We start from the raw sequence: 23950 nt of genomic DNA on the forward strand, positions 1-23950 counted from the left end.
TAGATGTGTCTTTCTTTCTTTCTTTCTTTTTTTCTTTCTTTCTTTCTTCTTTCTTTCTTTCTCTCTCTCTCTCTCTTTCTTTCTTTCTTTCTTTCTTTCTTTCTCTCTCTCTCTCTTTCTTTCTTTCTCTCTTTCTTTCTCTCTTTCTTTCTTTCTCTCTTTCTCTCACCTTTTCAGGTTGGGGATGCTGCTCGCGTCTGGAACATTAAAGAGGGATGGGGAAGAGAAGGGGTGTGCGTGGCAGGAGGAGGGCAGGGAAGGAGCGGCTGGGGAGGCGGAGAAGAGGGCGGAGGAGGGGCACCGCACCAGGCGCCTCTCACCCTCACTGCGCCACTGGTACCATTTATTAAATCCCCCCTCCCCCGCATGTGGATGCCAGCTCTCAAAAGGATTTATTCCAGACCCCCGTCCCCTCGCTCGCAAAGATGCCTTTCATCTCTCGAAAACAAGTCGAAACAGAGAGAACCGTTCGGCTTTGGGCGAACCTCTTCATGGAAAGGTGGCTCATAAATCTAAAATGGCAGGGTGGCTTTCCGGGTTCCTGGAGTAATAGGGGCAGGTCTGGAAGCAGCACGTTGGGGTCTTTGCCGGGAACCAGCTGTTTCTCCGTCCGATAACCTCTTCCCATGACCCCCTTCTGGTGGACCCAGCAAACAGATGTTTTCAGGAATCGTCTGAAGTTCGGTTAAACATGACTTTTTAACAATGTTTATAAAGTAAATCTTTCTCTGCCTTAGTTATGAGTTTGTACTTGCTCTCTGTAATATAAACACAGGCGATGCCAGCTATGAAATCTTGGCTTGGATTACGCTCTCATTTTACAAGCTTTGTCGTTTGGGGCTGGTTTTCTTTCAGGCCTGAAATAAAGGAAGAAAAGTGTTCTAGTCCTGGTACAGAAATATGATCAGAGAACCAGTGAAGAAATACCGTATTAATTACAACCTGCATTTGCCCCTTAAAATATTCACATTTGAGAATCAGTAACTGCCTATTTGTAACATCTGAATCAATTTGGCTATAGGTGTGCACCCAATTCTTGTTCTATCTATTTCCCCAGAAGTCAATCACAGACTATGACCAGTTATTAAAATATTGAGATTCCAAGCGTTAAAATAGATCTTTAATTTTGAGCTGGGTGACTTTGTATTCAAAATAGAGTAGGCAATGATTTTCCCCATCTTTTGTTTTGAACCACAGCAGTGCAGGAATTGAAACGGATAGGGTACATTTCTTTTTCAACAGAGCTAGTGTCTCCCGCCCTTCTGGTGTGCAGTTATTTAATTAAGCTTTAATCAAGAACTAGAATTTTTTGTTTTGTATTTATCCAAAAATGAGTCCTTTTATCACTATAGCAGAGAAGAAAAACCTTTTGAGAACTATCCTTGATAGTTTTCAGTTTCTGCACAATTTGATTTCCTGTTTTGGCATGCATATTGAGAGCAAAAGGCCTATGAGATTACCATGCCTATGTGGGTCGGTCAATATTAATAACTTTGTGCCTGATGTGCAAAACTCTGGCGCTAGAGGCAAGGACACACGTCCCATAGCGCAAAAACAGCGTAGAAAACTAGCCCCCCAAGGCCCAAAGCTAAGGGATACAAATTTTATGCATGACAGTAAAGTGAAAGCAAGGTGCAGGAACTTGACCCAAGAACTGTGCGCATGTGCTGGGGCATGCATTGGCACACTTCCCGGCATCTTGAAATATTAGATGCCCCCCTTTTCAGTGGTTGAAGCTATAGCCTCAGCACTCTGAGGTTGTGGTTTCAAACCCACGCTGCTCCTTGTGACCCTGGGCAAATCATTTAATCCCCCCATTGCCCCAGGTACATTAGAAAGATTGTGAACCCACCAGGACAGACAGAGAAAAATGCTTGAGTAGCTGAATAAATTCATGTAAAACCATTCTGAGCTCCCCTGGGAGAATAAATAAATAGTGTGAAAAGTTACATCCTGTGAGAACTAGAGCAGGTATTGTGATGTCATAATGCCTCATTCCACCAATGCCTAAGAGCCAACCTCATCAGTGATGTCACAATGGCTGGATTGCCCTTCACTTGGATCACTTTTGCTACATTTTGATTTCTAGAGTGGTGCAGTGGTTAAAGCCCCAGCCCCAGCACCCTGAGATTGTGAGTTCAAATGCACACTGCTCCTTGTGACCCTGGGCAAATACCCCATTACCCCAGGTACATTAGAGAGATTGTGAGCCCGTCAGGACAGACAGGGAAAAATGCTTGAGTAGCTGAATAAATTCATGTAAACCGTTCTGAGCTCCTCTTGGAGAAGGGAATAAAAAATTGAATAATGTAAACACAATTTACAGAATATGGCCTAAAGCAGGGGTGTCCAACCTTTTGGCTTCCCTGGGTCACCTTGGCTGAAAAAAATGTTTTTGGGGCTGCGCAAATGCTGCAGCAAGACAGAGGAGGGAGCCGGCAAGACGGTAAACACCTGGAGCAGCAGAGGAAAACACTGTATCGCCCTCGACCGGGGCCGCACAAAATACTTCACGGGGCCGCAGGTTGGACACCTCCTGGCCTAAAGTGTGTGGGGGTTTCTGCGTTCATCCGTGTGCAGTCCTAGTTTCACTTTAGACAAAGGCCCAGAAGTATAGACGTAGACAATCCAGATTGAAAAAAAAAACCCAACCCCTCATGCATATTTGAAATGTAATGTAATGTAATGTAATTTATTTCTTATATACCGCTAAATTCCGTTAGGATTCTAAGCGGTTTACAGAAAATAGACAATAAAAATAAGATAAATAAATAAAGAATAGGTACTTTGAAATTCCCTTACTGTCCCGAAGGCTCACAATCTAACTAAAGTACCAAAGAACAAACAAATTAGCAAAATAATAGAGAGGAAAATAAAGATAGAGGAAAAAATGAGATATGAAGCATCCTAACAAGAATACATTGAACTCTCAATACCATACTGTTAAACAAAAACGTATATTCCAAAATAATAATGTAATGGAAAGAAACTAATTAAATAGAAAATAATTTTAAGAATTAAATCAAATATAGAAATGTAAAAAGAAAAATAAACATTAGAAATGAGGAAAAAAGAAAAGGTAGAGGAAGGCATATGAATAGAATGGAAAGAGAAACAGTTAAACAATAGAATTCTAAGAAATTTTAAATGAAAACTATACAAATAGACATGTAAATCTGTCTTGGGGGGTTTCAGTGCGCTTCGCCCACCCCCCTTTTTTAGCAGATGCTTCAGTTTCCCAGTCCACCTCTAATGGGAATGTTAACTGCACCATGCGATATGAAAACTTCCTTTTAAGCTAAAGGGTAATGGATTTGATATTCTGCCTTTCTGTGGTACAACTAAAGTGCTTTATCCTTAATTATAAGCCGTTTATGTATTATTCATTTGCATGTGTTGTTATTGTATAGCATTTATTTTCTATGGTCACTGAATTCCGTGGTAGAGTTTTATAGTGCATCAGAATTGTGCCACTATCCTCTTTCAGCCTATTGTCTTTCCTTCGTTTGGCTAAGTCAAGATAATGTAATTGGATCAGATTAAGTCTGGCGTTGCAGTTTGCCAGCCACCAGTTGCTCCTGGCAGCTTATGACAGTCCCTAGGAGGAATCGTGTGCCTCCATCCTCTGCCTCAAACATAATTAGAAAACACTGAGGTTTTATGGCTTTTGGAAACAAATGAACACCTTGTTTAAATACATCCAGTTCTCTTCCTCATAAGCCAGTGCAGTTTCTGATCACAGGATTATATGAAAATACTAGCTGATGCCCCGGCGTTGCACGGGTATTTAATTATAGCAATAACACTGTAAATGGATTCAAATAAAGATACTTTATAGTGGTGAATGAAATTATTTTTTTACAGCTTTATAAAAAGTACAATATTCAAATTATAATGTGAAATATTTGACAAAATGAATACAATACAACTAACACAAAACTTGATTATAAACAACATTTTTAGTTTCACCTACAGGAGCAAGAACATATAAATTCTTGGGTGAAGAGACCCCCAGAACATATCACCCCAGTTAGTGAGGGATCTGCATACCAAGTTTCGTTCAAATCGGTCAAGCCGTTTTAGATTTACTGTGAGAATGGCAGCTGTTTACATTTTTTCCATTGACATGAATGGGTGAAATCTGATGTTCTGTTTGTAGCTCCGCCCACTTGTGCAGGTGGGCCGCGAGACCCCCAGGACATATCACCCCAGGTAGTTGGAATTACTGTGAGAATGGCAGCTTTTTACATTTTTTCCATTGACATGAATGGGTGAAATCTGATTTTCTGTTTGTAGCTCCGCCCACATGTGCAGGTGGGCCGCGAGACCCCCAGAACATATCACCCCAGGTAGTGAGGGATCTGCATATCAAGTTTCGTTCAAATCGGTCCCACAGCTTTTTACATTTTTCCCATTGACTTGAATGGGTGAAATCAGATTTTCTGTTTGTAGCTCCGCCCACGTGTGCAGGTGGGCCGCGAGACCCCCAGAACATATCATCCCAGGTAGTGAGGGATCTGCATACCAAGTTTCCTTCAAATCGGTCAAGCCGTTTTTGCGTGATCGCGGCACATACACACACACATACACACATACATACCTCCGATTTTATATATATAGATTAAACTACCATAATAAAATGTCTTGGCTGAGTCATGCAGCCTAATGCCATGTTCTCCAACCTTTTGACACCTATGGATCGGCGGAAATAAAATTATTATTTTGTGGACCGGCACCGGTCCGCAGACCGGCAGTTGAAGAACACTAGGCTAAGTTGGGGACCAGACCACGCCCATCTCCACCCAATCTCCTCCCCAGAACCCGCCCCCATAATAGTACTAATTGTAATACCATTTTTTCCATTCATTTTTCATATATAAACAAACACAATATAATCGTATTAACAACACATAATGGTTAACCACAAAATTAAACTACACAAAGCACACTGTATGCTTCTCAATATTCATTCCTACCAGAACTCAGATAACCCCATGCAAATACAGGACCAAAAACTAAAAGTACAAATATATACAAACAAACCCTAAGATGCAAGACTCTGTATGCTGTACAACTCCAGAGGAAAAGAAACAAATACAAAAAAAATTAAAAAAAAGCATTTCCCCTACCGTTATTGTCTCCCTCCCTCCATGCTGTGCCTTGGCTTCTGGCCTGTCCCCCCCCCCCCCCGGCGTTATCTTCTGGCCGGCTCCCTCTTCCTCAGGGCTGAAGTGCACAAAGCCCTAGGCAGCGGCTCCTCGTGCGTCCTGCGCCGCACCTGGAAGCCTTCCCTCTGCCGTTGCGATGTCAGAGAGAAGGCTTCCAGTTCAGGCGCAGGACGCGCGTAGGAGCCTCTGCCCACGGCTTTGTGCACTGCCGCACTGAGGAAGAGGGAGCCGGCCTAAAGACAATGCCGCGTCAATCGCACCACACCGGCACCGATCCACGGACCGGCGGTTGAAGAACACTGATCTAGTAGACAGACAGATTTCCATTCCATGCAGAGATATACAGAGTGGCCACGGAAAAGTAGCCCGCCTCCGGCGATAGTATGACAAGATGAACGAGCAAGTGGATTGCTTTTATTCACTTACCCACAAGTTAGAACAGATGGTGAAAGTGGTCCCCGTTCACGCCTCTGCGCCTTTGGGCACGTCGGATCATATTGGCTGATACTAAGAACATAGGAATAGCCTTACCGGGTCAGACCAATGGTCCATGAAGCCCAGTAGTCCGTTCTCATGGTGGCCAATCCAGGTTACTAGTACCTAGCCAAAATCCAAGGAGTAGCAACATTCCATACAGAATCTCAAAGAATAGCAAGATTCCGGAATCCCAGAGAGTAGCCATATTCCATGCTACCGATCCAGGGCAAGTAGTGGCTTCCCCCTTGTTTGTTTCAATAACAGACTATGGACTTTTCCTCCAGGAAACTGTCCAAACCCTTCTTAAAACCAACTACCCTATCGGCTCTAACCGAAACCTCTGGCAATATGTTCCAGAGCTTAACTATTCTCTGAGTGAAAAAATAGGGTTACCAAATGGCTCCAGAAAAGATAGGATGGATTAAGACATCCGGGTTTTACTTCCAGTACTTTCAGTGCAAATAACATCCAGGTATCTTAGTCTGTCCTATTTACGTCCATTGCTTTCGGTGGAAATAAAATCCGGCTGTGTAAATCCGTCCTCCTTTTTCTGGAGCTATATGGTAAACTTATACATACATTTACACCGTGTTAAAAGACATAAAAGTGTGTGCTTTCATGCTATGCCAAATGCGTGCGAATTCCGCATCTACGGATTCGCTTATTCGCGTTTTTAAATTAAAAAATTTATTTTCATTTTTCGAGCTATTTTAAGCTCTGTAAGCCCCCCTTAAATCTTACCTATTGGTTTATCGTGTTTTCAGGCAGGCGCGATCTTCTCACGCTCCTGCCCTGTGCAGATCGCTCACAGGAAATGGCTCAAGAGACTACGGGAGCTCAAGGTAGCCATTTCCTGTGAGCGATCTGCACGGGGCAGGAGCGTGCGAAGATCACTCCTGCCTGAAAACCCACTAGACCACCAGGTAAGACTTAAAGGGAGGGGGGGAGGGGCTTTCAGGGTTTAAAATAGCCGGGTAAGCGGGGGTTAGGGGCAGAACTGGCCCGAATAGTATTATCGTTTTTTTAATATTCGCGGGCCGGCTCTTCCCCTAACCCCTGCGAATACGGAGGGAGAAGTGTAGATTGTTTAGATCAGTGTATCACAGACTGTGTGCCGTGGCACACCTAGTGTGTCGCTCGAGATTCCTGGTGGGTCACGAGGCGCTGGCTGACGGCGAGAGGCAAATCCTGCAGGCAGTCAGCCGGTGCCGGTGCCTCTCCGCACCTCTTCCCTTCCAGCACCCTTCACCGGCGGCTTGGAACCCCGTCTGGATGACATCACGCACGCACGTGATGTCGTCGCGTCGGCATCTGCGCACTTCTGGATGCCCTCGAGCCGCAGCCACCAGTTTAGTGTGCCGCGATACTGGTCTAGATGTACAAGGGTAGTTTTCAACTAAGGGTAGTTTCCAGCACCGTCTCCCATCCCTCCCGGCACCCATCACCTTACTGTGTAATCAAGGGTGTATATTGGAGAGATGCATTCGTTTGTGTAAGGGCTAAATAGTTTTAATGTGCATTAGCCCAGTGGTTCCCAACCCTGTCCTGGAAGACCACCAGGCCAATCGGGCTTTCAGGATAGACCTAATGAATATGCCTGAGAGAGATTTGCATATAATGGAAGTGACAGGCATGCAAATCTGCTCCATGCATATTCATTAGGTCTATCCTGAAAGCCCGATTGGCCTGGTGGTCCACTAGGACAGGGTTTGGAACCACTGCATTAGCCTATTGATTGAATGCACCTCAAAATGATCACCATGCTTAACCCTTTCAGGACCAAGGGACATATTTGTCCCATAACTTTAAAATCCTATAAATTTTGATTGGGATAGTCTACAGTTCTAAATTTGATATGTACGGATTCCATATGATACTGCCTTTATGTAAACAAACTGGTTCCGACATTCATTCATTAGCATCGTTGCCAGATTGACGAGAAGATTCACTTGCCACACTGTCCATAAGCCAGAAGTGTGATTTTTTTAAAAAAAAATAATGATATTTCACAAAAAAAATCAATTTTTTGGCATCTGCAAGCCCTTTTTACCATAAAAATGTCGTCAAAACCACAAAAATTGGCCTACGATCCTTATGGTCCTGAAAGGGTTAAAGAATATGAGAATTTTGGGGGGGGAAAACTCAAATGAGCCAAAACCAGTAGAAAACTCTGACCCGTGCTGATCTATCATACAGATGTACATCACTAACTTAGAAGTAAATTCGGGGCTCCTTTTACTAAGCCCCGTGAGCTAGACCTTAACGCCGGCATTGAGCAGGCATTAGTTCTAGAAGCGTAGCGCGCGGTAATTTCCTGCGTGCGCTAAAAACGCTAGCGCACCTTAGTAAAAGGAGCCCTTAGTCAGTCTTAGATAATTTAGGTCCCCTTTTACAAAGGCGATTATCGCTCCGACGCCCATAGGGGTTCAATGGGTGTGGGAGCATTTGCCATGCAGCGGCCGGTTCTGCGCCTTTGTAACGGGAGGAGTTGAGCAGGTAAACTTTATTGCAACATTCAGAATAAAAAGAACAGGTGGACATAAAATCATAAAATTGACTCATAGAAACACACAAAAATATAGTCACATACCAGAATCTAAGTTCTATTATAGGTCTTTTTAAAAGGCTCTTGAAATGCAAAAGCCTTAACCATCCTTAAATATGTTTTCTTACTAAACCATTTTGTCTGCATCTTGACTGGACTACTTCTGGCGGATTTTTTTTTTTTTTTTTTTTACTGCCTTGTATCAGTGAATTCCTTTAGCCACTTTCAGGCTAAAAAAAAAAAAATACTGGTTTCATCTGTGATCATTTTGTTGGTTTTTCTCTCTCTTTCACTGTCTCTCTATTTCTCTCTCTCTCTCTCTGTTTCGCTCTTTCTCTGTCTCTTTCTCTCTCTCTGTCTTTCTCTCTTTCTCTGTCTTTCTCTCTTTCTCTGTCTTTCTCTCTTTCTGACTGTCTCTCTCTGTTTCTCTCTCTTTCTGACTGTCTCTCTCTGTCTCTCTTTCTCTGTCTGTTTCTCTTTGTCTCTCTCTGTTTTTCTCTGTCTGTTTCTCTCTGTCTCTCTCTCTCTCTCTCTGTCTGACTGTCTCTCTCTTTCTGTCTCTCTCTCTCTGTCTGACTGTCTCTCTCTCTCTCTCTCTGTCTGACTGTCTCTCTCTCTGTCTCTCTCTATCTCTGTCTCTGTCTGTCTCTCTCTTTCTGACTGTCTCTCTCTCTTTCTGACTGTCTCTCTCTGTCTCTCTTTCTCTGTCTGTTTCTCTTTGTCTCTCTCTGTTTTTCTCTGTCTGTTTCTCTCTGTCTCTCTCTCTCTCTGTCTGACTGTCTCTCTCTCTCTGTCTCTCTCTCTCTGTCTGACTGTCTCTCTCTCTCTCTCTCTCTCTCTCTCTCTCTCTGTCTGACTGTCTCTCTCTCTGTCTCTCTCTTTCTCTGTCTCTGTCTGTCTCTCTCTTTCTGACTGTCTCTCTCTCTCTTTCTGACTGTCTCTCTCTCTGTGGAGATGTGGGAAGAATCAGGGAAGTAGATGAGAAGTTGGACGCTGGTGGTGAGCCCTGAAAGGGAAAAGGATATACAGTAGGCATTTTACTGAAAATGTCAACACATCTGTTGTATTTTCCTTTTTTTTAGGACCCTAGAAGCAAGCACAAGTTCAAAATCCACACATATGGCAGCCCCACATTTTGCGATCACTGTGGATCGTTGCTTTATGGACTTATTCACCAGGGGATGAAATGTGAAAGTAAGTTTGAGTGACGAATCTGAATATAATTGTGGTGGGGCTGGAGTAGGGAACGTTCATTTCTTCATTCTCTATGTCACTAATTGGTGGTCCAGTTTTTAAAAAATACAGTGGAACCTCTGTTTGTGAGTAACGCGGTTTGCGAGTGTTTTGCAAGACGAGCAAAACACTCAGCAAACTTTTATCTCGCAAACTGAGCACCGCCCCGATAAACGAGCAGGAAGCGCCGCTTCAGGGCATTCCTCTTCCGTCCACCGGTCAGCCTTCCACGCCGGGTGCCTTCCACATGTTGGAGAGCCTCTATCTGAGCCTACGCAGCCGAGTGCCGTCCCACCTGCACGTTACGTATGATCCCGCACAACATCACTCATCGACGTGCGTGATCATACGCAACGTGCAGGTGGGATGGCACTCGGTTGCGTGGGCTCTCATAGGCTGTCCACGCGGAAGGCATCCGGCGTGGAAGGCTGACCGGCGGACGGAATTGGAATCCCCCTGAAGCGGCGATGTGTTGGCTCAGGGGTTCTCCAGCGGCTGGCAGACAGAAGAGGCATCTCCGCGAAGTGGCACTACGGGGTTCTCCATCGGCTGGCGGACGGAGGAGGCGTTTCCTAGAGACGGCGCTGCAGCACCCGGCACCCGACAGGTACTCATCCCTGGGCCACCCCTCACCACTTCCTTGGCACCTTATGGGTTCTGGAACGAATTGTCAGCGTAAACCAAGGTACCACTGTACTTAGGCCTAGATTCACTAAATGATAGTGAGTCAATCGCAGTTGGCCGATTTTAAAGCAGCGATTGATTCACTATCAAGTTTGCATGCAAATCATTTGCATGCAAACTCCGACTCAAAAGCGATTGAATCGGGGCAGAGCCCTGGCAGTAGTGACAGGAGAAGCAGCTTCCTGTCACTGCTGTCAGGGCTTCTGCTGGCTTTTTGAATTTTTTTTTTTTAAATCGGACAGATATTTTGCATGTATTACACATGCAAAATAACTGCTCGATTAAAAAAAAAAAAAAAAATCCCAGTGTATCGCAAACTTTGTGCCGTGGCAAGATTCCGGGTGTGCCACGAGAGGCATGTCCTGTAGGCAGTTCGATGATGCTTCTCCTCCTCTCCGCACCCCCCTTTGGCATAGTAATTTCAGGGTTAGAAAGCTCAGCGCCCCCATCTGGAGGGCCTCCGCGCATGCGTCAACGTGATGATGTCACACATAAGAATAGCCTTACCTGGTCAGACCAATGGTCCATCAAGCCCAGTAGCCCATTCTCATGGTGGCCAATCCAGGTCACTAGTACCTGGCAAAAACCCAAGGAGTAGCAACATTCCATACAGAATCTCAAAGAATAGCAAGATTTCAGAATCTCAGAGAGTAACAAGATTCTAGAATCCCAAAGAGTAGCAACATTCCATACAGAATCTCAAAGAATAGCAAGATTCCGGAATCCCAAAGAGTAACAAGATTCTAGAATCCCAAAGAGTAGCAACATTCCATGCTACCAATCCTGGGCAAGCAGTGGCTACCCCATTTCTTTCTCAATAACATACTAGGGACTTTTCCTCCAGAAACTTGTCCAAACCTTTCTAAAAACCAGCTACGCTATCCGCTCTCCGCTCTTACCACAACCTCTGGCATGTGACATCATTGCGTTGACATCTACGCATGCCCTGAGGCCCTGCAGATGCAGCCCCGAGTTTAGTGTGCCAGGGCTTGAAAAACTTTGCGAGACACTGATGTAGACAGTCATTGATGGGGGGGAGGGAGGGGAAGCCATCAAGCTCTGTAAGTTGCTTATTTTCAGTCACCAGTTCGACATCACAATATCTTCTGGAGGGTGGGATACAGTCAGCGATATTAGTCCACTATGTATTGGGAGGAAGCGAATTAAGGCTGCTCCTACCATAGTGGTTTTAGCTGGCTGAGATGTGGTACTGAGGATGAGGGGATGGAGGTGGAGGAGGAGGAAATGCCACTTTAGTACCTGGAGCTAGTGAGAGGTCCTGCGGCTCTGTGTGAGGAAGGCAAAAGGAGGCCAAAAGAAAAATTCCATTCTATCCAAAATGATCCATTTTGAACACCAGCTCTTTTTCTGTAAGTACTCACTAGAGGACGTGTTTGGAACATTACCGAGATTTCACATAATGGTAACTAACTTTTTTGCTCTTTCAATTTATCACTTAAGTCATTTTACACAGGTTTCTCTCTATCTTGGGAATAGCTGAATCATGATCAAATACTGAGACCCAAGCACATATGCGTTATTCTAAACTCCTTTTTAAAAAATGGATTTATATTGTTTAACAATTCAAAGAGGAAAAATGTAACATTTTGTAAGAGGGTTTTATTTTTTTCTAGTAGACAGTTTAAAATGTTGATTCTGTATTCTAGGAGTAAATTCTAGGCTAGCATTTCTCAAGTCATTTCTGGAAGTCAGGTTTTCAAGATAATCCATAATGAATTTGCATGAAAGAGATTTTCATACAATGGAGGCGGTGTATGCAAATGATCTTGTGCATATTCATTGTGGATAGCCTGAAAACCTGATTGACAAGGGGATATTCCAGGACTTACTTGGGAAACACTGTTCTAGACTAGAGTATGACACGGGAACAAATTTTTCCCCATCCCTGTGGGAACTCATTTTCCCATCCTATCCCCGCAAGTTCTTTTCCTATCTCTGCCCCATTCCTGCAAGCTCCGTCCTCATCTGCTCAAGCCTCAAACACTTTAAAATCATAAGTGGCAACATTCTAGAGCTCAGATTGTGATGTCATAATGCCTCATTCCACCAATGCCTAAGCTCCGTCCTCATCTGCTCAAGCCTCAAACACTTTAAAATCATAAGTGTTCGAGACTTGTACAGTTAAGGCATAGATTACAGGAATGGGGCAGGGACAGCGACAAATCCCATGTGGGGACGGGCAAAATTTGACCCCGTGTCATTCTCTATTCTAGACCATATAAGTTGGGCTCTCCTCTGACCTTCTCTTTTGGATCCAGTGAGGGTTTGGTTGTTTGATGCTCATCACCCTTCATAGAAGCCTTGCGGGGAGTTTAGAAGTCCAGCCAGGGACTTAATTTGCTAAGCCTAGACCAGCAGGGGGAGCTTTGCCTTATATTCCCAGAAGGTGCAAAGTATGATCTGCTGAACTATGTTGAAATTAACAACATGCATATGTCTTCTGACTCAATTTTTGGATCCAAAATCTGTAACTTGATAGTCACATCAGAAAAGTGGTAGATGTTGAAAAATATCTGAAATGTTTTCAAGTACACTTCTCCCTCCATATCTGCGGTGTCCGTATCTGTGGATTTGCTTATTCGTGATTTTTCGGCTGCTGACTCCGCCCCCCCCCCAAATGACATCATCATTAAAGTTCTTTTTCCTTTTACTGTACCGATAAAAAAAAGTTTATCGCTTACCATTCACTCTGAAAATTGCTACTTCCATGTTTTCTCCCACAAAATCGCTGCTTCCCAGTGTGCACTGAGAAAAACGCTGCTTCCCAGCATCCATAGAGAGAAAGGCTTCTTCCCAGCATGCATGGAGAAAAACACTGCTTCCCAGCATCCATAGAGAGAAAGGCTTCTTCCCAGCATGCACGGAGAAAAACACTGCTTCCCAGCATCCATAGAGAGAAAGGCTTCTTCTCAGCATGCAAGGAGAAAAACGCTGCTTCCCAGCATCCATAGAGAGAAAGGCTTCTTCCCAGCATGCATGGAGAAAATCTCTGGGATTCGCTGCTTGTCTGCTATTAGCCCTAAATTCTCTGAATCGCTGGGAATCGCTGCTTCCCTGTTCCAAGCCCTTAATTCTTTGGGAATTGCTGGGAATCGTTGCTTGCCTGCTCCAAGCACTGAAATCGCTTGCCTATTCACGGTTTCAATAATAAAAACGACAACGTCTTCTAAAAACCGAGAATAACATATCAAAAGTTATTTGTGGCTTTTCCTTATTCAGAGTGGAGGACGGGTGTTGGGGCCCTCACCAATACAGTGCCCAGGGCAGGCCCCATTATTACGCCACTGAAACCCAGATCTTAAGAGAGGGAATGTAGCGATTTGAATTGAGTCAAGTGAAAGCCTGAATAAATGTCCCCAATTTATCCCAAAGTTTTTAAACTTAATGTCCTGAATTCAGTCCTTCCTTGTTTGATTTTGTGTATCAGCAGCCAACCAGCTGAAGACTGAAGTTTTAGGAGGGGACATGTTGAGTTGAGGCAGCCTGAGCAGAAGGGGAAGAACTGGCAAGAACTCTAGTAGTGGCTCATGTTAGGGATAAAAAGTCACTGAATTTGTGTGGCGGAGTATCCTAATGGCGGGCTCAGATCCCACTGCCACTCTGTGATCTTGGCCAAGTCACTTAACCCTCCGTTGCTTGAGAAACAAATTTCATTGTAAGCTCTCTGGTGACAGGGAAATATCTACGATGCCTGAGTGTAGATCACTTTGCAATTCTGGTCCAATCTATCATTTTGGCACAACTGTAACTCCATTTACTTGCGTTTGAGCATAGGAAATGAAAAAAGACGCCAGTTAATTCAAAATACCGCCACAAGATTGTTCTTTGGTAAAACAAAGTATGATCATGTGTCACCTCTGTTGAGGAGTTTACACTGGTTTCCTTTTTGATTGAGAGCTCAGTTTAAACGTGCCTGCATCGTTTTTAAAATCTTACATGGTATCTTTGATTCGCTGGTCCCTCTAGCTTTAAATTCTTCGAGATCGCCAAGATGCAGAACTATTCACGTATTTAAACTTTCTTTTCCCACTGTAAAAGGTATTTACTAACAGCCATTTTCCCACTGTAGAAGGTATAGCAATTTGGAACAACCTAATGTACCTTCTCAAATAAGATCCTGTGTATCTCTTCAAGTTTTTCGAAAAATACTGAAAACTGCTCTGTTTCATTTATTGAATTACCTGGAAACCGTGCCAAGCTCTATCTTTATGGAGATGATGTGGTATACAAACTTAAGGTTTAGTTTAATTTAGTTTTTCTTCCTCTCTCTCTCTTTTCTCTCTCTCCTTTTTCTCTCTCTCTCTCCCTCTCTCTCTCCTTTTTTTCTCTCTATCTTCCTCTCTCTCCTTATTTTCTCTCTTCCTCTTTTTTTCTTTCTCTCTTCCTCTCTTTTTTCTCTCTCTTCCTCTCTTTTTTTCTTTCTCTCTTCCTCTCTTTTTTCTCTCTTCCTCTCTCTCCTTTTTTCCTATCTTTTTTCTCTCTTCCTCTTTTTTTTCTTTCTCTCTTCCTCTCTCTCTCTTTTCTCTCTCTCTTTTTTTTCTCTCTCTCTTTCTCTCTCTCTTTTTTTCTCTATCTCTTCTTTTTTTCTCTCATTCTCATTAATAGGCGTCATGTATGCAGGTAAATTAGGAAAATCCCTTTTCTTCAAACTCACTGAGCTTTGGAATAACCTCCCTGCCCTGCTGTGGAACCTAGGCTCATTCCAATTATTCCAAAAGCATCTGAAAACCTGGTTTTTCTCCAAAATGTAAAGCTATCTATTTAAAATGTAAAGCTAGCTATCCTCTTCATAACCTCTTATTATGTCCTTCCTCATTTATTGAATTTACCTGTAAACCATGCCGAGCTCTATCTTTATGGAGATGATGTGGTATACAAACAAGGTTTAGTTTAGTTTTAGCGTTTTCTAGCAGATAAGTTTCTAAGAGGTCAATTATTTCTATTAACTGTAACTACTGTTAACCAGTCGAGCCTTGTTTCTCAGGGATGACTCGGTATATAAGTCCAAGATTTAGTTTAGCCTAGGTAGTTTGAGCTATTACTGAGAAAGGTGTGCAATAAATTCAAAGCCACAATTTTCTCCTCGGAGTTTACTCCCTAAATTCCCATAGAATGATATACAGAAGGAGATGAGAAAAGACACGGGTGAATCAAAGGTCAGCAGTAATTTTGAAAAGGCTATACATTCACGTAATGCAATTGTAGCAGCCAATGGCACTTCGGCTGCTATAAGATTGTAGCTCTCTTGGGTCTCATTGTGTGTATTAATTGAAAGATCTGCAAATAAATTCTTCCCAGCCCGTTGTGAATGCTCCACTTCATTAAAATTCTTATTTCAGTCACTTTGCCTCTGCGTGTGTGTAATGAGAAATGACTGCAAAAGACAGACAGGCAGAAATTTTAATGATAAGGCATCAATTGCATTGTGAGCTATGAAACCTCTGCTTAGTAAAAGGGGGGGATAATTTGGTATATTGAAAGTTCTGAAATGAGCAAACCAGTACGAAAGGAAAGCTGTGTCTGAGCGAGCCCAACCTTTCTTGAATTCAGACACAGTCTCTGTCTTTCGAGAGACGGTTCCACGCATCTACCACCCTTTCTGTAAAAAAAAAAAAAAAAAAAGGATGAGCGTCAGAGCTAATACCGCTGCAGCTGGTGATAAAAAAGCCTAATTTGGGGGAGGGAATTAGTAAATTTATCAAGCTCATAATTGAAAAAATAAAAATGAATTGGGAGATAGGCACTTATCTTTTTAGGTTCAATTCAACAAAAAATAGGAGTGTTTAGGGGTGGAGAAAACGTTAGGTGCCTCGAGGTTCAATTCTTTAAAGGCTTTAGGCACCTATAGCGTAGGCCTTTAAAATCCTGGCCTACATTGCAGGTGCCAAAGTTTTAAGTTAGACGTGGTTCTCTGAGTGTGATGGACACCAGATTGTCGCCTATCTTTCTAGACACCTTTTACAGAATTTCCCGCATAGTGGATACTTTTTGACCACTACAGACGGTGATTTAAAAAAAAAAAAAAAAAAGCATTGACTACAGTGATTGAATATCGACTGATATGTAAATATGTGACTGGCCCTGGATTTGCTTTCTCTGTAGTTCATGTTTATGTTTATTGAAAGCTTCTACTACTGATTGGGGAGTCAATTCAGAACGGTTTACATGAGCTTCTGTAAAGGTGTTACAATACAGAGTTAGCGTTTTCTGAGATGGCTTTCAATGCAGACACATTTATACCATAATCAATCATCTTACGTGTATCCACATGTAATAGTATCAAGTACTATGTTCATACTAAATCCTACTTATTTACACACATAATACTTGTATCATATTCTGTGTTGTGTTCTTAATGGGGCTAGCCAGATATCTCTGGTTGACCCATCAAAGGCGCGCTGACAATCCCGCAGCGACCTTTGCACGTTCCCGTTTGTGCTCTGAGAGGGGGTTTGGGGGGGGGAACCCCCACTACACTTAGAAGTGCTCGCGCTCCTGTTGAAGGTGTGGGTGGGAGACCCTTCCCCCAATACACTAACCGAAAAAGGGAAGGCGAACGGGAGTTTTCAGTGTACTGGGGGGTTCCGTCCTAAACCCCCCTCCCACCACAGGAGTTCGAGCACTTCTAAGTGTAGTCGAACCTCCCTCAGAGCACAAACGGGACCGGCAGAAGCGTCGGCGTACATTTGTCCGCGCAAATGTCGCCGCGGGATTGTCGGCGCGCCAAAGTCCTGCGCGCTTTAGTTACAGTACCGCTATCTCCTCTGTGCTGCTTTATTCATTAAAGTAGCCTGTGAAGAGGATGGTCTTTATCCCTTTCTTGAACTTTCTGGTGTCCTTTTCTAGTTTTAATTCTTTCGGGAGGGCGTTCCACCACCTCGGAGCCATCACCGAGAACATTCTTGTCCTAACGCTTTCGTATTTGATGTCTCTGAAGAGCTAACTGGAGCTAACAAATCCGTATGTTGCCCGTGAAAACTACCGGCAGCATGCCTCTTGTTAACTGCGGCTATCCCGAGGCGGCTGCAAAATACATTTGAGTGGGTTTGCTGGATTGAGCATACCAGTCACTGCTGGAGAAGAAGAAATATAAATACAGATTTCATCCATCTTTTCCCCATGAACCTTTGTGTCCTTCGTGGATATTGTATCAATATTTGGATAGAACGGTGTCTCTTTACCCAGTAGGGAGCTGCCAAAATCCAGACAGCAAACCACACAGTATCCTTTTCATCTTCTGGAAAAGTTTGTCTCGGTCAATATTATCTTACAGTGATTGGTCTCCAACATGTATTTCATTACCCTTCCATACTGCTGGAAGATGTTGGTACACTGGATTATTTCATCATTTTGCATTTCTCAGTTTCAAAATCAGGCAGGATGTCACTATGATTTTCTGCAAGGTCCAAAGCAGTCAAATTTATGCACTTGCAAATGTAATTACTTTTTGCATAGCATATTCCATATAGATTAGAGAATGTTCCCATCCCTGCAAGAACTCAATTTCCCCATCCAGTCCCTGCGAGTTTTATCACTGCCCCTGCCCCATTCCTGTAAGCTCAGTCTTAACCATACAAGCCTCAAACACTTATGATTTTAAAGGGTTTGAAGCTTGTGAAGATGAGGACGGAGCTTAGGCATTGGTGGAATGAGGCATTATGACATCACAATCTCAGCTCTCGAATGTTGCTACTTAGGATTTTAAAGTGTTTGAGGCTTGTTGCAGATGAGATGGAGCTTAGGCATTGGTGGAATGAGGCATTATGACATCACAATCTGAGCTCTAGAATGTTGCTACTTAGGATTTTAAAGCGTTTGAGACTTGTGCAGATGAGGACGGAGCTTAGGCATTGGTGGAATGAGGCATTATGACATCACAATCTGAGCTCTAGAATGTTGCTACTTAGGATTTTAAAGCGTTTGAGACTTGTGCAGATGAGGACAAAGCATGCAGGAATGGGGCGGGGACAAGAAAATAACTCATGGGATGAGAACATGAGTTCCCGCAGGGACGGGGGAAAATTTGTCCCTGTGTCATTCTCTAATATAGATTATTTATCTGTTACTCATGCATTAAAAAGCAGAAACACAAGTCTAAGAGGAAGTCAAATTCGATTGGAGGAGAATTTTTAATTTTTCTGAAAAGAATGTTTTAATTTCTTGCAATCGTTTTGATCTTGCATCTGAAAACTTTCATTTTCAACGAAGTAGAAAAGAAAATGCTTTTGATTTTTTCTTTTGCATCAGTGAGTGATAACGAACCTTGAACAGCTCTGCACACTGAGGGCTTATGTGCTGCTAAGATCTGACTTTGTGGGCTGCAGAAGCACTGCTATCTCCTGCTAGATTCACATCTCCTCAGCCTCCAGAAACATGGCAGGAGCTGTTAAAGATGGGCAACTTGCATATAGTTTCTGCTCTGTTGATGACCCGATATAAGGCATATGTTCTCAGTAGCTCAGCTTTCCCCCCATTTTGCCCAGTACATTTTGCATCAGGAATTATTTTAGGGAACAGGAACACTGTAATGTGGCAGTGATTTTATGAAGGCTGCCTGCTGATTCCTTGCACATAGCTGCATTTTTTAAAAAGTATCTGAGTTGGATTATTCTTTTGAATTGATGAGCTATACATTTCTTTACTTAATTATTTCAGCGTTGTTCCTTCTACTGTGTCTTATCTAAGTTTTCAACAATATTCCTTCCACTGTTCTCTTTACCAGAGAACACTGTTCACTCTGAGTGGGAGTCCTCCAACTGCTTTACTGCCAGTAGGGGGCAGTGCTTCAATATCATTTTCAATCGTTAGGGGCAGGCAAGTTCCCTAGAGTCCTGCAGAGCTTGCCAGTCCCTCACTATTGAAAATGTTGCAGTAAATCAGCACCCCCCCCCCAGCAGGATTATAGGGAACAATGTTGGGGAGGCTCTATTTTTATTTTATTTTTTTCTCTGATTCTGACTATCTCCGCTTTGTTTCTCCACAGCATGCGATATGAACGTTCACAAAGTATGTGTCATAAATGTGCCAAGCTTGTGCGGGATGGATCACACAGAGAAACGAGGGAGAATTTTTCTGAAAGCAGAAGTCGTCGGCGATGTAATGAGCGTCACAAGTAAGGAGCAGACACTTAAAAAAAAAAATATATATATATATATATATATATTTGATTTAAATTATTTTAAAGAAGGCAGCACTTGCTTTGTATATGGAGGATCGGTTATAGCAAATGATTTTCCTCATAGACCAGGGGTGTCAAAGTCCCTCCTCAAGGACCGCAGTCCAGTCGAGTTTTCAGGATTTCCCCAATGAATATGCATGAGAACTATTTACATACGCTGCTTTCATTGTATGCAAATAGATCTCATGCATATTTATTAGGGAAATCCTGAAAACCTGACTGGATTACGGCCCTCGAGGAGGGACTTTGACACCCCTGTCATAGACGAAGAATGAAAAAACTTTCTGGTGTATTTGGCCCTTTAGGTTTTGCTGGTTCTTCATCCTACCTCTAATAGACGTAGAATGTCCATAAAGTTTTAAATCTTCAAACCATTTCTTCCAGCAGCAGCCATTCCTCAAAGGCTGAAGGTTGGGAGAGGGAAGTCAAGAGTGGGTGAGTTTTCTTGTCCAAAGGAAAGGAGTTTCCATTTCTGACAAAAATGCATCAGCATTTTGTCTAAAACTGAAACGTGGCCAAATTGGAATTTTGGACTGGTTTTGGCACTGAAGCTGAAACGGAAATTTGGTCGGCCTCTATCAAGCAGCTTTGAAGATGTGGACTGATTAAATATGACAAACGTTTTCTTTAGATGCGTCACTGAAGTCATGAAATGGTACCACTTTCAAATCTCAGGTAAACTCTGTACAATAAATAGCAGTGAGGACTGAAGTCTGTCAAAATGATTGGTTGTATTTAAATAATAAAAACAATCTTTACTGAAACTCCATGTGCATGGAAAGCAAAGGTACCTTCCTTATTTCAACATATTTATTTTCTGTGCCCTTCCACTAAAATATTTTGGGCTTAGTGTACAAAATTTTAGCATGCAACAAACCCAAAACTAACACTTGCATCAGGGAGGGGTGTTCTCAGTGTTTTTTTTTTTTTATTGCAGGTCATATGTTTACATTTAGATTAAAGTGCTTGTGGTACGTGCTTCTGAGTAATAAAAACATAAGAATAGTCTTAGTGGGTCAGAACAAAGGTGCATCAAGCCCAGTAGCCCACTCTCATGGTGGCCAATCCAGGTCACTAGTACCTGGCCAAAACCCAAAGAGTAGCAACGTTCCACATAGAATCTCAAAGAGTAGCAAGATTCCAGAATCTCAAAGAGTAAGCAAGATTCCGGAACCCAAAGAGTAGCAACGTTCCACATAGAATCTCAAAGAGTAGCAAGATTCCAGAATCTCAAAGAGTAGGCAAGATTCCGGAACCCAAAGAGTAGCAACATTCCACATAGAATCTCAAAGAGTAGCAAGATTCCAGAATCTCAAAGAGTAGGCAAGATTCCAGAACCCAAAGAGTAGCAACATTCCACATAGAATCTCAGAGTAGCAAGATTCCAGAATCTCAAAGAGTAGGCAAGAGTCCGGAACCCAAAGAGTAGCAACATTCCACATAGAATCTCAAAGAGTAGCAAGATTCCAGAATCTCAAAGAGTAAGCAAGATTCCGGAACCCAAAGAGTAGCAACGTTCCACATAGAATCTCAAAGAGTAGCAAGATTCCAAAATCTCAAAGAGTAGGCAAGATTCCGGAACCCAAAGAGTAGCAACGTTCCACATAGAATCTCAAAGAGTAGCAAGATTCCAGAATCTCAAAGAGTAAGCAAGATTCCGGAACCCAAAGAGTAGCAACGTTCTACATAGAATCTCAAAGAGTAGCAAGATTCCAGAATCTCAAAGAGTAAGCAAGATTCCGGTACCCAAAGAGTAGCAACGTTCCACATAGAATCTCAAAGAGTAGCAAGATTCCAGAATCTCAAAGAGTAAGCAAGATTCCGGAACCCAAAGAGTAGCAACGTTCCACATAGAATCTCAAAGAGTAGCAACATTCCACTTGAAACCTCCAAAGAGTAGCAAGATTCCATGCTACCAATCCAGGGCAAGCAGTGGCTTCCCACGGACTATGAACCTTTCCTCCAGGAACTTGGCCAAGCCTTTCTTAAAACCAGCTACGCTGGTTATTGGCTCTTACCACAACCTCTGGCAATGTGTTCTATTTCCTCCTATTGGTTTTAAAAGTATTTCCCTGTAACTTCATCGAGTGTCCCCTAGTCTTTGTAATTTTTGGCGGTGCGAAAAATTGATCCACTTGTACCCGTTCTAATCAGGAGTTAACTCTGGTCAGAGGTTAACTCTGTGTTATCCAGTTAGCATGCAGTATGTGTAGTGCACTAGCTGGCCAGTGTTTCCAAACTCATTTTTTTTGCCTATTGGTGACATAGCTACGGGTGGACCTGGGTGGGCACTGGCCCACGTATTCTTGGCTCGGACCCAACTTGATGACCCACCAAAACAGTCCAGTAGCAGTCATCGTGCTCTTCTCTCCCACCCACCCCCCACTCCCCTCGGATCTGACATTCCCATCCTGTGGCCTTCAGCTCCTCCTCTCTCTCTGATCTCCCTCAGTGACATACTTCCACTGCCTGCATTGGCCCTGCAGGTTGCCTTCTGCTGCGTCCCGCCCTCACTAACATCACTTCCTGTTTCCCGGATGCAGCGGAGGGAAATCTGCATCGCTGTTGCACTGGCGAAGGTGCTGAGAGACTGTGGAAGGGAGCTGCTGGGCCACATGCAGGAGCTAATGCTGGACCTGGTGTCAGAGGAGAGGAAGAAAGATGCGGAAAGGGGTGGGAGGAAGTTTTGGAAGAACTACCTGTCCTAACTGGGTTCACTCAAAATGATATGTAGGGGTAGGCAATTCCAGTCCTCGAGAGCTGGAGCCAGGTCAGGTTTTCAGCATCTCCACCATTAATATATATGAGATGGATTTGCATGCACTGCCTCCTTGAGATGCAAATCTATCTCAAGCATATTTATTGTGGATATCCTGAAAACCTGACCTGGCTCCGGGCTCTTGAGGACCAGAATTGCCTATCCCTGGTCTAGGGTTACCAGATTTTACTTACGTAAAATCTGTACCCATAGGCCCGCCCTCAGGTCCGCCCAGTTCCACCCCTCCGTACCCCATTATGCCCATGCTATGCCCCAGCCTTGCCCCTAGACCCGCCCCCCTCAGCCTGTTCACGTCAGTTGTGAGGGCATCCGTGCCTGTGACATGATGAAATCATACACACACGTGTGTGTGATGCCACTGCATTGCATCTATGTTGAAAAGCCATCTGGACGCCCGGACATGCCCACTAAAAAGAGGACATGTCCGGGTAAATCCAGACCTCTGGTAACCATACGTAGGTCGGGCTATGCCCCTGCCACACACAAACCTGTGCTTTGCGAAAATAGACTGGATTTTGAAAGAACAGATGCTGTGCAAGGCATCAACTTTAAATAAAGAGCTCATATGTAAATAACAAAGATGAAATATTCTTGTTAAACTTTAAAAAGAAAACCAAACATACACCGCATGTGATGAAGTTTCTTAATTGGTGGTCTAGTGGGTTGCTGGAGATCTCCGAGATTTCGGTTAAACTTTCATTTGGAGGGATAGACTTGCAGAGATAAGAGAAAATCCTTAAAACCAAAAAAGGAGAAAAGAAACCCTGCAGTCATTATTCACATGGGAGCCAAAGAAGAAAGGGTGTGCTTTTTAAATATTTGCAGTTAATGTCACTGGAACTCCTTGGGTAAACAACCGAGACACTGCCCGGCCTTCTTGCTTGACTGATAGTAGCTGTCCTCTGAGGCTTGCTGGAACATGAGAGATTTAATTCTAGAAGTGGTTTCTTCTGCTTGGCTGGGAATGTTGAACTCTGGCTTTTAAAAGCATTGGTCGATCCAAAACGGAGAGGGTGGAAAAACTGGCCCTGCGCTGTAGGCCGGAGAGCCATCGTTTCTCCACATTTCACCGCCTTCCCACACTCTGCACTGCTTCTGCATCAAAGTCCGCTTTCACGAGGCAGCTGGCATGGCGGCCACTAGTGTTTATTTCCCACACCCTTCGTGTTCCCCGTGGAAAATGGAGGGGGGAGAGTCGCAAGGAGCTTCATGGTGCCTGTCCAGTTTCCAGCCCCAGTTGAGCCGGTCGGGCTGTGAGAACGTTAGGATATTTCTCCGTAGGATCTGGAGAGTTACAGAGCAGAATAAATATGCAAATGTCTCTTGCATATTCACTTTGCACCCAACTGGATAGGTGAACCTCCAGGAGAAGGATGGCCAATGCTCTTTCCTTCTCACTCCCTCAAGTTGCTTTAATACATTCGTTACAATTTTTTTTTTTTTTAACCTTTTTAGAGCAAGGAGAATATGCATGCATTGGCATAATAAGAGTAGGAGGTACCCGGGGCGGTAGCATCCCCCCGCAACCTCCTCTCTGCACCCCCCTCTCCTTCCCGCCCCCTGCTCCACACTCCCCACCCCATACCTTTAAATCTGCTCCAGTGAGAGTGTCTTTTCACCGGCATGCTCCTCTCACGCCAGCTTTGAATTTCCCTGTGACGTCACTTCCTGCCTCCTTGACCCAGAAGTGATTTAGAGGGGAACCAGGCTGGTGCGAGCAACAGGCAGAAGAAGTTCCCAGCGCTTGCGAAGATTTACAGAGATGCAGGGGGGGGGGGGGAGGCTTGGCATGAGCGTGGTGTGGCAGGGCGCAAAGGTTCTGGCACCCCCACTGACAAAGCGCCTGGGGCGGTCCTTATCCCCCG

At 43.7% G+C, this 23950-nt stretch overlaps 1 protein-coding gene across 3 annotated transcripts in view; it reads left to right on the top strand.

Moving 5' to 3' along the window:
• PRKCA (protein kinase C alpha) overlaps window positions 1–23950 on the top strand; it is a 594635-nt gene that overhangs the window by 404209 nt on the left and 166476 nt on the right. For 2 of the 3 annotated variants that reach the window (XM_033960343.1, XM_033960344.1), the window contains exons 4-5: window positions 9273–9384; window positions 19112–19240. In XM_033960343.1, the coding sequence (XP_033816234.1) occupies window positions 9273–9384; window positions 19112–19240 (241 nt within the window). Of the gene's footprint in view, window positions 1–9153; window positions 9190–9272; window positions 9385–19111; window positions 19241–23950 lie in introns of those variants that run through there. The other variant, XM_033960346.1, reaches the window with a different exon arrangement.

Source organism: Geotrypetes seraphini, chromosome 10, assembly GCF_902459505.1.
Source record: "Geotrypetes seraphini chromosome 10, aGeoSer1.1, whole genome shotgun sequence".
In the NCBI taxonomy this organism is placed as follows: Eukaryota; Metazoa; Chordata; class Amphibia; order Gymnophiona; family Dermophiidae; genus Geotrypetes; species Geotrypetes seraphini.